The following is a 12487-nucleotide window of genomic DNA, read 5'->3' as shown; positions in this document are numbered from 1 at the left end:
TCCTCATGGGCAAGACAGATGGGATTCTGGCCTCCTGAGGTATATCCAGTGCCTCAGGGGAGCCCATCTCATTACAAAGAGTAGCCCCACCGGGAGACCTTCCCATGGGTTACATGATGGGCCACCTGATACAGCTCTCAGACTATTGTCATTTAAAATGTCCCTGAATGTCACTTTAAAAAGGAAAGTGAGAGAGAGAGCCCTCTACTGTCCTCTCAGATCACAACATACCAGTCCCAGATTGCAACAAAGCTCCGAGCAGCCTCGTTTGGTACTGAGGAGGCTTCTGGAAAAGGACTGTGCCTTTCTTGCCCTCCCCTCCCCACCAAACAGGCACCAGGTCCATTTTGCTTTTCCCTCCCAAGGATACAGCTCCCAAGTGCTGCACACCTGGTTCCTTAGGAAACATTAGGCAAACCACCAAAAATCTTGAATATTTTTCTCAAGCTTTTGGATAATCGTAAAATGTTTTTCATGAAATAGCGCTTATAAACACTTCCCAACTTCCCTCCTGCTGTCTGCTACCTTTTTCTGCCTTATAATCTGTTTATATTCCCCTGTACTTAAATTTCTCAAACCTACTGACACCTTTCCAGAGCCTCGCTGTCCCTCAACACATCACCCTTTCTCCAGACTGGGACAGAGATAGGAAAGTACAATGGCCATTGATTTTCCTCTGGACATGACGTTGGAGGTGGAGGGTTTTGTGAGCTGAATTGTCTCTCTCAAAAAAGATATGTTGAAGTCCTATCCCCAGTACCTGTGAATGTGACCTTATTTGGAAATAGGGTCTTTGCAGATGTAATCAAGTTAAAATGAGGTCAGACTCATTCTACTCATACTCAAAATGAGGATTAGATGAGCCCTACATCCAATGACTGGTGTCCTTATAACACGAGTCATAAGGTCACATGAAGACACTAGAGACACACAGAGAGAAGGCCATGTGAAGCTGCAGGCAGAGATTGGAGTGATGTGACTCCAAGCCAAGGAACATCAAGGACTGTCCACAACCACAAGATGCTCGAAGAGAGGCATGGGACAGATTCCCCCTCCCCTCCACAGCCTTCAGAGGGAGCATGGCCCTGCTGACTCCTTGGTTTTGGATGTCTAGCCTCCAGAACTGTGAGAGAATAAAATTCTGTTGTTTCAAGCTTCCTAGTTTGTGGTGATTTGTTATGGTAGCCCTAAGAAACTAATCCAGAGAAGAACATAAAAAGCCAAGAGATGTGTCCTCTCTCTCTTCCTCGCTCCACCTTCTCCCAATCCCTTTGGAGGGACTGCTTTCTGTGCCCAGAAGGAGAAGCACTGGGAACATGACAGCACAGTGACAGTCATCCCCACCCAACCCCTAACACACTCACACACGTGCACAAAAAGTCACGCACTCAAAAGGGGGAGACTTACCTCGCTGGGCTCAATGATGGCCACGTTGTCTGCGCCTACTCTCCTCTTCATGCGAGCGGCCATGGTGATCCCACCACTGCCCCCACCCAGTACCAGCACCTCATAGTAGTTCTTGGCTGCGAGGCTGGCCCCTGTGTGCAGCTGAAGTGGGCCGGCCTGCTGAGTGCCCAGCCTGAGGAAGCAGGCAAAGAGCCGGGCACGGGGGCCAGACACCACGGCGATCAGTGGGGTCATCTTCAGGCAGGATCAGGCTAGAAAGGGGCAGATAAGGCCATGAGTAAGCAAGGGACCACTATGGGACCAAAGTATTTTCTTTTCTCAGGGGAAGGGGAGGCCGGCATCTGGCCAGCTCCAGCTGGTGCCCACCATCTCCCATGAAGACCACCTTCCCATCTGGCTGTGGTCCCAAAGTCTCCTGAGAGTGTTCAGTTGATAAGTAACAATTGGCTAAGCTTTCCATTTCTCCCCTTCCTCCTTCTTTCAGGGCATCTAGGACTTCGTGTGAACCAGGTGAGCCTCACCTTTTAAGTTCTTTCTAATAATTTGTACCATCATCCTTGTCCATCCAAAAACTCTAGAGCATCATGTGGTTGCATCCAGCTGTCACCCATTCTCCTCTCAGGCACACCCCTCCACTCTATCTTTGGCTTTTCAGTCCATCAAAGATGTATGAGTCAGCAGATAGAGACCTGTACACTTCTTTGCCATCAAGGGTTCCTAAGACTTTGCTGAAACAGAAATAGTCCAGCAAGAGACCCACCTTCTGCAACCCAGAGTTCAGACCAAGATAATCAGGGCCTTGGCCCCACCCAGAGCCTCCTGGCTTTGTTTGCCCAGGGACAGGCAATTTAATCAAATCACTGGCTACAGAAACACCAGCGAAGGCCCTCCATACATTTGACAATTTCAACCAGAAGATAAAAAAGCCATAAAAGGAGCCCCACCTGGTATCGTTGTTATATTTTATGTAAAGAATCTGCACATGCTGCTGACCAGTCTTTTATTATATCCAACTCCCCTTAATAGTTCCTCTGAGAGATGCACTACCTTTAGGTAGTAACAATCTCCCCTTAATAGTTCCTCTGAGAGATGCACTACCTTTAGGAAAATGTGTTTCTGCTCTGAGTACTCAGTGCTTGGCAGTGAGGAGATGTAGCCTTCTCAGAAACTGGCTTGGCCTCCCCCCATCCATAGAACTGGCCTTATATCTTGGATACCATCTACTTGTATAATTTGAAGTGCGCAGACACAAATATCTCCCTCTCTGAGTATTCCAGTGCCCAGAGTCCACCATCAAAGTTCAGTCCTTTGGGTTCAACAAAGCTCCAGGAACTCTTTATTAAAATGCAAGTACTCAGCTGGAGTATAACACTTCTAGCTGCTAAGGTCACTCACTTCTTAATGGGAATAATTTAATTATATGACTTTCCCCCCACTGGAGAAGAGCAAGGCTACCTGAGGGGATTAGAGAAAGCTGAGAGGGAAAAAGGCTTCAAAAGAAAGAAAGCAAGGCCCTGGGGGCGGGAGAAATGACTGGGAGGAGAAGGAGGATCTGGAGTGCTGATTTAATTAGGATGAACTCTATTCCAGTGTTCTGGCACCCTGACAACCTCCTCAATATTTCAGATCTGAGAAGCAACCCTGAGGTCTCAGGGGAGAGGACACGGGGGCCCACAGTAAGCAGGGCAGGCTCATACATTGTTGCTGCAAGTTTAAAATCAGTACGACCCTTCTAGAAAATAACATGTCTCATCCTTCAACCTTGCATTTCCATTTCTGGGACTCTGGTCTTCTAATACTGAAGAAGAAAAACATTTACAAAGATATTTCTCACATATTCAGTCATAATATAGTCAACCCTCAGTTAACTGGTTTCTAAATTGGATCTGATTACATCCTGGTTACAGAAAAAGCACCTGTAGGCTCCACACTGGCCAGGGAAGGCTCAGGTCCCAGGCTGTCTTAAACAAGGTTCATTTATGATTACTTCAATTAAATATGGGGGGAGGGGCAGAGATAGCAGTCTGAAGGTCAAAACTTCGGAGAAAGGTTAAGTAAAATATGGTTAGACAAAATTATATAAAGACTATATAAAAGACCATATAAGTCTTAAAATTATGTTTACAAAGAGCACATAAAATGTTTATGTTATAATCAGTATACAAATTGGAAATACAATATGAACTCAACTATGTAAGAGAAAATGCATTAAAAAAAGACAGCAAAATGTTAACACTGGGTGAGTGGCTTTCTCTGGGTTTTAGAATAACGAGTGACTTTAATTTCTTCTGCTTTTCTGTATTTTCTAAAATTTCTACTACATACATATATTAAGGTTATAATAATAAAATCTTTATTTTGATAATAATAACTAACACATATTAAGTCCTTCACATAAGCATTTAACTTGCAAGTTGGCTACCATTATCATCCCCATTTTATAGGTGATAAAACTGAGGCAGAGAGCAGTTAAGTGACTCCCTCAAGGTCATACAGCCTGTCAGCGGTAGACTGTGGTTTGAACACAGGCACTCGTGCCAGAGTCTCTACTTTAAACCACTACACTGTGCTATCTCGGTGATCATTATCAACAACAGCTAACGTGATCATGTTAAATGAAAAAAAAACATATACTTTCCAAACTTCCCAGAAAAGGGAAACCATTTTTCATGGTACTTACACTTGACAAACATTAGCAATGTTTTGATATAACTATAATTGATTTTTTCCTCTTCTTTGTGTACACTTCTCTCAAGTTTTCTTTAATGAAGTCTCCATTTTAAATTTTAAAAATCACTCAATTTGATTTTTTTCTTTTTATGATAGAGGAGCGGAGGAAATCACCAAGTAGGATGGTAGGAAAGGAAGAAGCTATTTTATGGTGGATAGAAAGCTATTATATCCTGCCTTTCTAAATGTCCACAGAATGACAGAATCACAGCAAAACTCCTCACTTCCCAGAAAACGGAAACCACTTTTTCATGGTCCTGACACTACATCTTAACCCCATGGAAACAGTTAAAAATAATGATCTAGAAGGAGGCCTGGCTAAGTTTCTGGTTTCCTGCCACTCCATCTGAGGCTACCTAACCTCCTAGCTCCCTTTCAGCCTAACACCCCACGGTTCTTCTCACGATAGAGGAAGTGTTTTCACCAATATTTCCCTCATTCAGCCAAGAATGTTAGTTCTGTTTGCTTCAGGCCTATTTCTGGATTCAGTCTTTATAAACACAAAGTCCTCTGAACCAGTTTCATCCAATTCATTAATAACAGTCATCAAGCAGAATGTCCTGGCCTTGTAGTTTATAAGCGAAACTTGACTGCAAACAATTTCAAAAACACATAGGAATGTGTTGGAACGTTTCTTCTAAGTTTCAAAACACCTGAAAATCTCAATAACACTCTCATTCTAAAAATGTAACATCACCTAAACTTCCAGATCAGAAAAAAACGGAACCATAATCTAATGCTGTTTGTAGAAACAACCCAGGGCAATAATGCATAATCATAATTTTTTAATATCCCACTTTGGAACTGTGGTACAATAAAATATATGTATATTATATTTGGTCTTTGTCCCCTGGTCCTGGCACAAAGCTCCTAAAACCCTTGGAATTTCCTAAATGATAGGAGTTATATGTTATTCAATAACATACAATAATTTTGAGCCCCTTTCAACAATACTTGAGTATATGTTGATGAGGTGACTCAGAGTAGGACCTCTAGATAGCTTCAGGATGGAGACTGGCCACCAGGAAGACCAACATGTGATTTAGAGGGTTGGAACTTTCAGCCTCACTGGAGATTGAATTCTATAAAAACAAGATTCTGAGAGCTTCCGGGTTGGTGAACAGGTTGAAGTGCGGAGGGGGTGTGACTGCACACCCAGCGAGGGCATGAAAGCTCTGTGCTACCCCACCCCTCATACACTGCCCTATATGTCTCTTCTGTTTGGCAGTTCCTGAGTTGCATCCTTTATAACAAACTGGTAAACCTAAGTAAAGTGTTTTCTGAGTTGAGTCATTCTAGCAAACTATCAAACCCGAGGGAGGATCCTAGGAACCCTCAAACTTGCAGTCACCCAGACAGAAATGTGGGTCACCTGGGACCCCATTTGCAGCTAACATGTGAAGTGGGGGCAGTCTTGTGGGACTGAGCTCTAATCTGTGGGATCTGAGTTAACTCTTGGGGTTAATATCAGAATTAAATTGAATTATTGGACATCCAGTTGGTGTCAGAGAACTGGTTGGTGTTGGAAAAATCATACATTTGGTGTTGAAGTGGTGTCAGAAAACATCACTCAGGAACCAATCAGAATTTCTGACATTGACCTAAACCAAGTCTATAGCAACAACCAAAAAAACAGACAAATTGAAGGAAGTAACAGTTACACAATCTTAACCACAAGGCAAAAAAAAAAAAGAAAACAAAAGCCAAACTTGACCCTGCAGTCAGCAGAAAAGAACATAAAATCAACAAAATAACTAAGGAGCATAAATCTAATACAACTTCATAGTTTCCCTAGAAGGTAGCCTGCAACATATGTGCTCAATAGGTCAAGAAATAAGAATTAACTACGAATAATACAGAAGAAGGCAGCCACTTTATCTCTTCATTCTTACAAGGTGAAACACACATACTTTTAAAAATCAATAAATGAGGCAAATTTAACTTTCATTTAACAAGTGGCACATGCAATACATTTTATAATTAAATAATGCCATGCTCTGAAGTTAGATAAAAAGTCCTCAATTAATCCTAAATCAATTGAGTGCCTCCTTCAAAGGATCAAAATAAATGCTTTGCTCTATCTGTAGTCTAACTGGAGAAGTAAAATCCACGCTGACTGAAAGACAAGACAGCCTCCTGGGCATCTCCTACTCACATCACTGGCTGCTGGCTCCAGGCCCTGGTCCAGACATGTCTTTGGGAGCCCACACCTTCCTACAGCAGGCTCTTCCTGGACAAGCTGTGCTGATCTCCTGTGTCAAAAGCTCCCTAATCTTAGGCCATGTGACATGCCACTCACTGGGTGTCAGCTAGGACACCTGGCAGAGTTCAAATAGAGCTGGCCTCTAAGCAAGGATTATTCAGAGCATTCTTAACGAAAGATCCATCAGGCCAACAAGACCCATAGTCAACCTCTCAGTTATTTTTGCTCTTGAAGAAACAGTGGGTCTTGGTGTGCTTCACAGTTGTTTTATCTTAAGCTTACACCAGGCAGGGCCCTCTTTGCTTTCGGTTTCAATAACCACAAAGCCAAGTTTTAACATATTACCTTCGTAAAACACTCCCAAAATCAAAGAGAAAGACAGACAACGAACGGCCACCAGCTCTCACCACCCACTCCGTTCCTCCCACCTGACATCTCGGCCTCCGGCTTCCCTGCGCCAAGCTTACTCTGAGCTGTTCTGTCCCGATGGTCTGGATCCCTGTGGGCTCCAGTCTTGGAAACACAAGTGAGCCTCACCTACACAGCACAGCTAGTGCCCAGGTGGTGGGACTCCTAGAAGGCTCCTCCCCTAGCTCCTCCTCTTTCTAGGCATGTTTAATTAAATCAACTCTAAGGCTATCATCAGTTACAGCTCTCAACCAAATTACCAGAAGACAGAATTTGATAGGAAAAAGTAGGGAGAAACTGTCATAATAATAATAGCTAACATTTACTGAGTGTTACTAGTTGTTCTTCACTTATGCTGTCTCAGAGACTCCTTAGAACAACTTTGTAAAGGGAGTGTTAGTATCTCCACTTTACAGATGGGAAAATTGAGGTTTAGTGTAAGGTTCGAGAACTTGCCTAAGATCACATCACTAATTTAAGCAGCAGAGTTTAATTCAAACTGACTCCTCAATTGAGTTCTCACAGCATTAGATCTAAGAGATAATTCAGGGAAAATGCCTACCAGCTGAATTTTATTTACATTCAAATTTAAAGTAGTTTATGCCCCATGGAGTGGGGTGGGAGAGAATATATTAAATTTTAGTTTACTAAGCTAATTGAAAGAAAAAATTTTAAGTTTTATGAGGGAGGGACAAGGTAAAATAATAGTACTGATATAATTTTTTAAGAGCCCTTATCTTTTAGAAATACATACTGGGATTCTTACAGTTGAAATGATTGGAATTTGCTTGAAAATCTTACAGGAAGTGCAGTAGGTGGGAGTGTAGATGACACAAGGTTGGCTATGAGGTGATAATAATTTTTTGTTTGTTTGTTTTTGTTTTTTTGAGGAAAATTGGCCCTGCACTACCATCTGTTGCCAATCTTCCTCTCCCCAAAGCCCCAGTACATAGTTGTGTATCATAGTTGTAGAGTTGTAGCTCTTCTATATGGGACGCTGCCTCAGCATGGCTTGATGAGCGGTGAGTAGGTCCACGCCCAGGATCTGAACCGGCGAACCCCAGGCCGCAGAAGCAGAACACACAAACTTAACGGCTACACCACCGGGCTGGCCCCTGAGTTGATAATAATTTGAAGCCAACTTGTGGATATGTAAGGGCATTCCTTGCAGTACTGTATTTTTGTATATACTGACAAGTTTCCACAATAACAAGTTAAAATGAACAAATGAAATAGTAAAAATCAAAAATCAAAAACCAGTGTGTCAGAGTGGGCATTGGCTTTGTTCTTTAGTCACTGAAATGTTAAGGTCTGAGCATATTTCAAGTAATAGCAAGATAATAGAAATACAAGTAATAGCAAGACAATTACAATCATACTTCCCTCCCCTGAGCATAGAGCTTTACAATTCCCAGGGCCCACAGCTGAGCCCACACTGGAGGTATTGATACCACTTTACGAATGGGGAGACTGAGGCTCAGAGAGGCAAGGTGATCTTCCAGAGGTCACACAACGAGTCAGCAGCAGGGCAGGAGCTACAATGAGTCCTTTCTGTGAACAGCAACTTTGTCTGAATGTTCTTTGGAGCAGCAATTCAAGGAGGAAAAAATCTTCTGGTCTGGACCTTCACCCAGCTCCGATCTCCGGACAGCCTCTTTGCTAGTCTGGGCAGGGCAGAAGAGTCCTGCAACCCCAAGTGGCCCCACATGCCATCTCCCAGAGGAGCAGGCTTCCAGGCAGGAACAGATCCAGATTTTACTAGCATTGAAACCTATACAGTTTGGGGACCAGATATTACAAATACAAAATTAGATACAATAGTTAATATCAATTTTCAGTGAGAAAATAGATAACAATAAATGTCTGGATCCTTGGTGATTCAGGACTCTTCCTTCAGAGGTCTCCTTTAGGCAGTTTATCAGAAACACAAGCATAGAAATGCTTCCTGGTAACAACCTGGCTACCCCTCCCCTCCTGGAATCCCTGCACCCACAGGGGCCTGTGCAAGAAAGGCCCTGAAGCTTAACTTCATTTGCTTCTGGGTAAATCCCCCACTAGAGCCTCCAGCACTCCTCTAGGGCACTCTACCCGCCCACCCCTCTGGGACTCACTGACCTAGCTGGTCCCTCCTCCTACCAGTCCTGAGCTTTGCCAATCTCCCTCCCACCCCTTCCCAACACAACACAGCTACTTTGGACAATCTGAAGCTAGATCCTGATCCCTATCGTAAAACTGGCTCATCACTGCCCCACACCAGACTCCTCTGTGCCAGGCCCCATGCCAGACACTTGAAGCAGACTTATCCTCTCCATTTTACCACTGAAAAAAGCGAGGCTGCAGGAGACTGGTTGCACCCTCAAGGCCACACCGCCAATAAAGGACAAAACCAGGATTCGACTGGAGGAGATGGAAAAGAGCGAGAGAGGGCACCAAAGCAAACATTATCACTTTCCCTGTCACAGGGAGGACGCTCCTGGGAATTGCTTCACACAGTTATGGAGGCTGACTGAGACCTGCAGTCAGCAAGCTGGAGACCCAGGAGAGCCAGTGGTACAGTTTCCATCAAAGGTGAGCAGGCTCAAGACCCAGGAAGAGCTGAGGTTTCAGTTCGAGTATGAGGGCAGGAGAAAACCAATGTCCCAGCTCAACGCGGTCAGGCAGGAAGGATTCTCTCTTATTGGTGGGAGGGTCAGCCTTTTCGTTCTATTCAGCCCCTCAACTGACTGGATGAGGCCTCCCACATCGGGCAGGGCAATCTGCTTTGCCAATTCCTCCAGAAACACCCTCATAGACACACCCAGAAGAATGTTTGACCAAATGTCTGGGCACCTTGTGCATGGCCCAGTCAAGCGGACACATAAAATTAACCATCACACCCTCTGACTTCAACTATAAAAAGGGCAGGTCCAAATCTGGGAAAAAGTCTCAAGAAGGAAATTGTTACTGTGGCTGGATTACTTGTTAATTGTTAACAAGTAATTAATTGTTGCTTGGCACCCAGTACCACTTTGGGTGCCAAGAAAATGCCAAACATAGCCCCATAAGTGCTATGGTTCCCAACACGATCTCTTCTTAATCTGAAGTTCATGCAAGTAAAGGATGTAGCCATATTCGTGGCACTTATCAATGGCACTGGATTAGATACCTCATGGAACCTTCCTGGAGATATTTTGAGTCCTACTGTACCAAACATGCTTTTAATTTTCTGATTTTATGATTGTTTGACATTTGGGGGCTTTGTTAATCCCAAAGAGATGAACTCTCCCAGGGCTAGCTAACTCCTAAATGTAGTGAACAACCTGTCTGGGACCATACCATTGAAAAGCAAACCAACCAACCCAGAGTCCATACTTGAACCACCTCCTCCACCTGGCTTTTACACTCCAGAAGGCAATATTTCTCTGCCCTGATCATCCTGGAGCCAGACATCAGCCAACTAGGGCAGCCCCTACACCACAGAGCCCACTAAAATTATTCAAATCAGCCAATCCCAAACCTGGTCAGCCTGTTCTCCCAGCCTCACAAAAAACACAATATAGGTTTTGCCCATGCTTTCCCCTTAATTATTCTGCCTCCTGACCAACCTTGGGTGCATCCCCATGTGGCCCTACGTGGTGTCCCAGGCCTCCTGTTCCTGAGTAATTGGGAGTAAAAACTTCTTGCTTCATGGCAGGCATCTCCTGATGTGCGGGCCTCACCATCCCTGATCAAAACAAATCCCAGGTACATTTTAATACACTTCCATTAAAATACATTCACCGACTGTTCAGTCAAATGGAAGATTTTACATGTTAACAAATTTTGGCTCTGCTCCTTCTCCTTACATATCCCCCAAACTGTCAGGTGGCATTTAAAAAGCAATTTAATTACATATTACTGACAAATGTTATAATTATGTGGGTGAGTAGGCCAAATTTTTGCAACTAAATAACACAGCTACTGTACGAGTTTTTAATGCAGTAATGACTCTGGCAGAATACAGCACCAGGCCTTCCCTTCCTTTGTCACTCTCTATCAGCTGCTGTATTCAAACTTAAGCTATCTTCTCCACCGGAGAAAGTTCTCACATCTCTGTTACCCATTTAACCTTGATAAAAGGGAAGTGTCATTAGCCAGAAGTGCTCAGAAAGGTGTTTAAGGAACAAGTTTTCTACAGGATATAAATATGCAAGATATAAATAGAGTTACATGAAATCTGCAGGCCACAATTCTGCTGTATCTAAGAATGTTTCTACAAGTATTCATTGAGTATCTACTACATACAAGGACGGTGCTGATAAACAGAAATTTCCCCACCCCAGTCCTGGTCCCATTCCTAGTCCATTAGCTTTAGGTACTAAGAGAAGAACAGCAGAGCTTGCCACCTACTGAAAATGTAGGCCAAGAATAAGGTGAGCCAAATTTTAGGGGAAAGATTTTTTAATGTTAGAAGGTCTAACTTAAATATTGGAATGTTAAGGGTAGTTAGATGTGTGACATCTTTCTCTTTCTAGCTTGAGTAGGGATGCATACCAGTGCTTTGTTTTCTTCCAAACTCAATACAGTTTTTTTGAGTGAATCAAGTTCCACTTTCATTCATTGTGTACACATCTGACATGTAAAGGTATTAAATAAATCCAACCATCTGTTAATTCATTCTATGGTCTGAATGTTTGTGTCCCCCCAAAATTCATATGCTGAAACCCTAACCCCCAAAGGCGATGGTATCAGTAAGGCCTTTGGGAATGATTAGGTCATGAGGGTGGAGCCCTCATGAATGGGATTAGTGCTCTTATAAAAGAGACCCCAGAGAGATACCGAGCCCCTTCTACTATGTGAGGACACAGGGAAAAGGCATCAGCTATGAGCTGGGAAGAAGGCCCTCACCGACCATGCTAGTGCCTTGATCTTGGACTTCCAGCCTCCAGAACTGTGAGAAATAAACTTCTGTTGTTTATAAGCTACCCAGTCTGTGGCATTTTGTTATAGCAGCCTGAACGGACTAAGACAATTACTGAGATCCTCCACTGTGCCAGGCACTGTGCTAGGTGCTGGGAAAAAACAGTGACCGCATCACATCAGGTCCTTGTGTGGACAGAGCTTACATTCTAGTGGAATGCAGCACGTGTTAGTCGCTCGTCACCTCCATTACACCCTCCTGAAATGCCCTTCTTGTTTCCTCATCTTATCCACAGCCCAAAGTCCAGCCCAGGTTGATTCTGGTTTCAGACTCTGGTCCCGTCTATCCCCACTGACACTTGCAGAGTATCTGGGCCCTTCTTGTCATCCTCTAGGGTGGTCCAGACAGTTGGTGGCAGTTGGCAGAAAATCTCTGCAGTCTACCAAGAGTGAGCACTGGTCTCTCTGGCCACCTCCTTAGGGACAGTTGCCTAAAAATGAAGTACCTTTATTTTCCAACACCTACACCATCTCTGGATTAGTGGAATGAAAGTTGGCATTGGCTTGCAAAAATCTGAGTTTATAATCCAGCTCTTAGATTTAACTAGCAGAAGCAAAGTGCAAGAGAAGGAATAATCAATGTCAGCTTGGTGAAACAGATAGGATCTGAGGAGGTGGGAAAAGACTGGCAGCATTTTGACAAGTGGAAACGCCGTGGGAAGGTACACCCAGAGGAAGGAATAGCATCAGTAAATGAATCAGAGAGATGGTGACTGCCCTCCAGATCTCTCTCCAGCCTTCTCTGCCCTGCTTTGAGCCCTGAGAACTGAACTGTAAGGTGAGGATCAACTGGCCTCCTTG

At 43.7% G+C, this 12487-nt stretch overlaps 1 protein-coding gene across 4 annotated transcripts in view; it reads right to left on the bottom strand.

Annotated features, from left to right (window-relative positions):
• SQOR (sulfide quinone oxidoreductase) overlaps window positions 1-12487 on the bottom strand; it is a 50459-nt gene that overhangs the window by 29857 nt on the left and 8115 nt on the right. The window contains exons 1-2 of one of the 4 annotated variants that reach the window (XM_087426840.1): window positions 6769-6904; window positions 1408-1658 (exon numbers count right to left, since the gene is read on the bottom strand). In XM_087426840.1, coding sequence (XP_087282966.1) covers window positions 1408-1641 — 234 coding nt within the window. In that variant the 5' untranslated portion in view covers window positions 1642-1658; window positions 6769-6904. Of the gene's footprint in view, window positions 1-1407; window positions 1659-6292; window positions 6405-6768; window positions 6905-12487 lie in introns of those variants that run through there. The other 3 variants (XM_087426844.1, XM_087426853.1, XM_004421532.3) reach the window with 3 other exon arrangements.

Source organism: Ceratotherium simum, chromosome 3, assembly GCF_057802395.1.
Source record: "Ceratotherium simum simum isolate JZ-2026a chromosome 3, ASM5780239v1, whole genome shotgun sequence".
Lineage (NCBI taxonomy): Eukaryota > Metazoa > Chordata > Mammalia > Perissodactyla > Rhinocerotidae > Ceratotherium > Ceratotherium simum.
The sequence above is the reverse complement of the archived record's forward strand: the minus strand, read 5'-3'. Positions and strand labels throughout refer to the sequence as shown.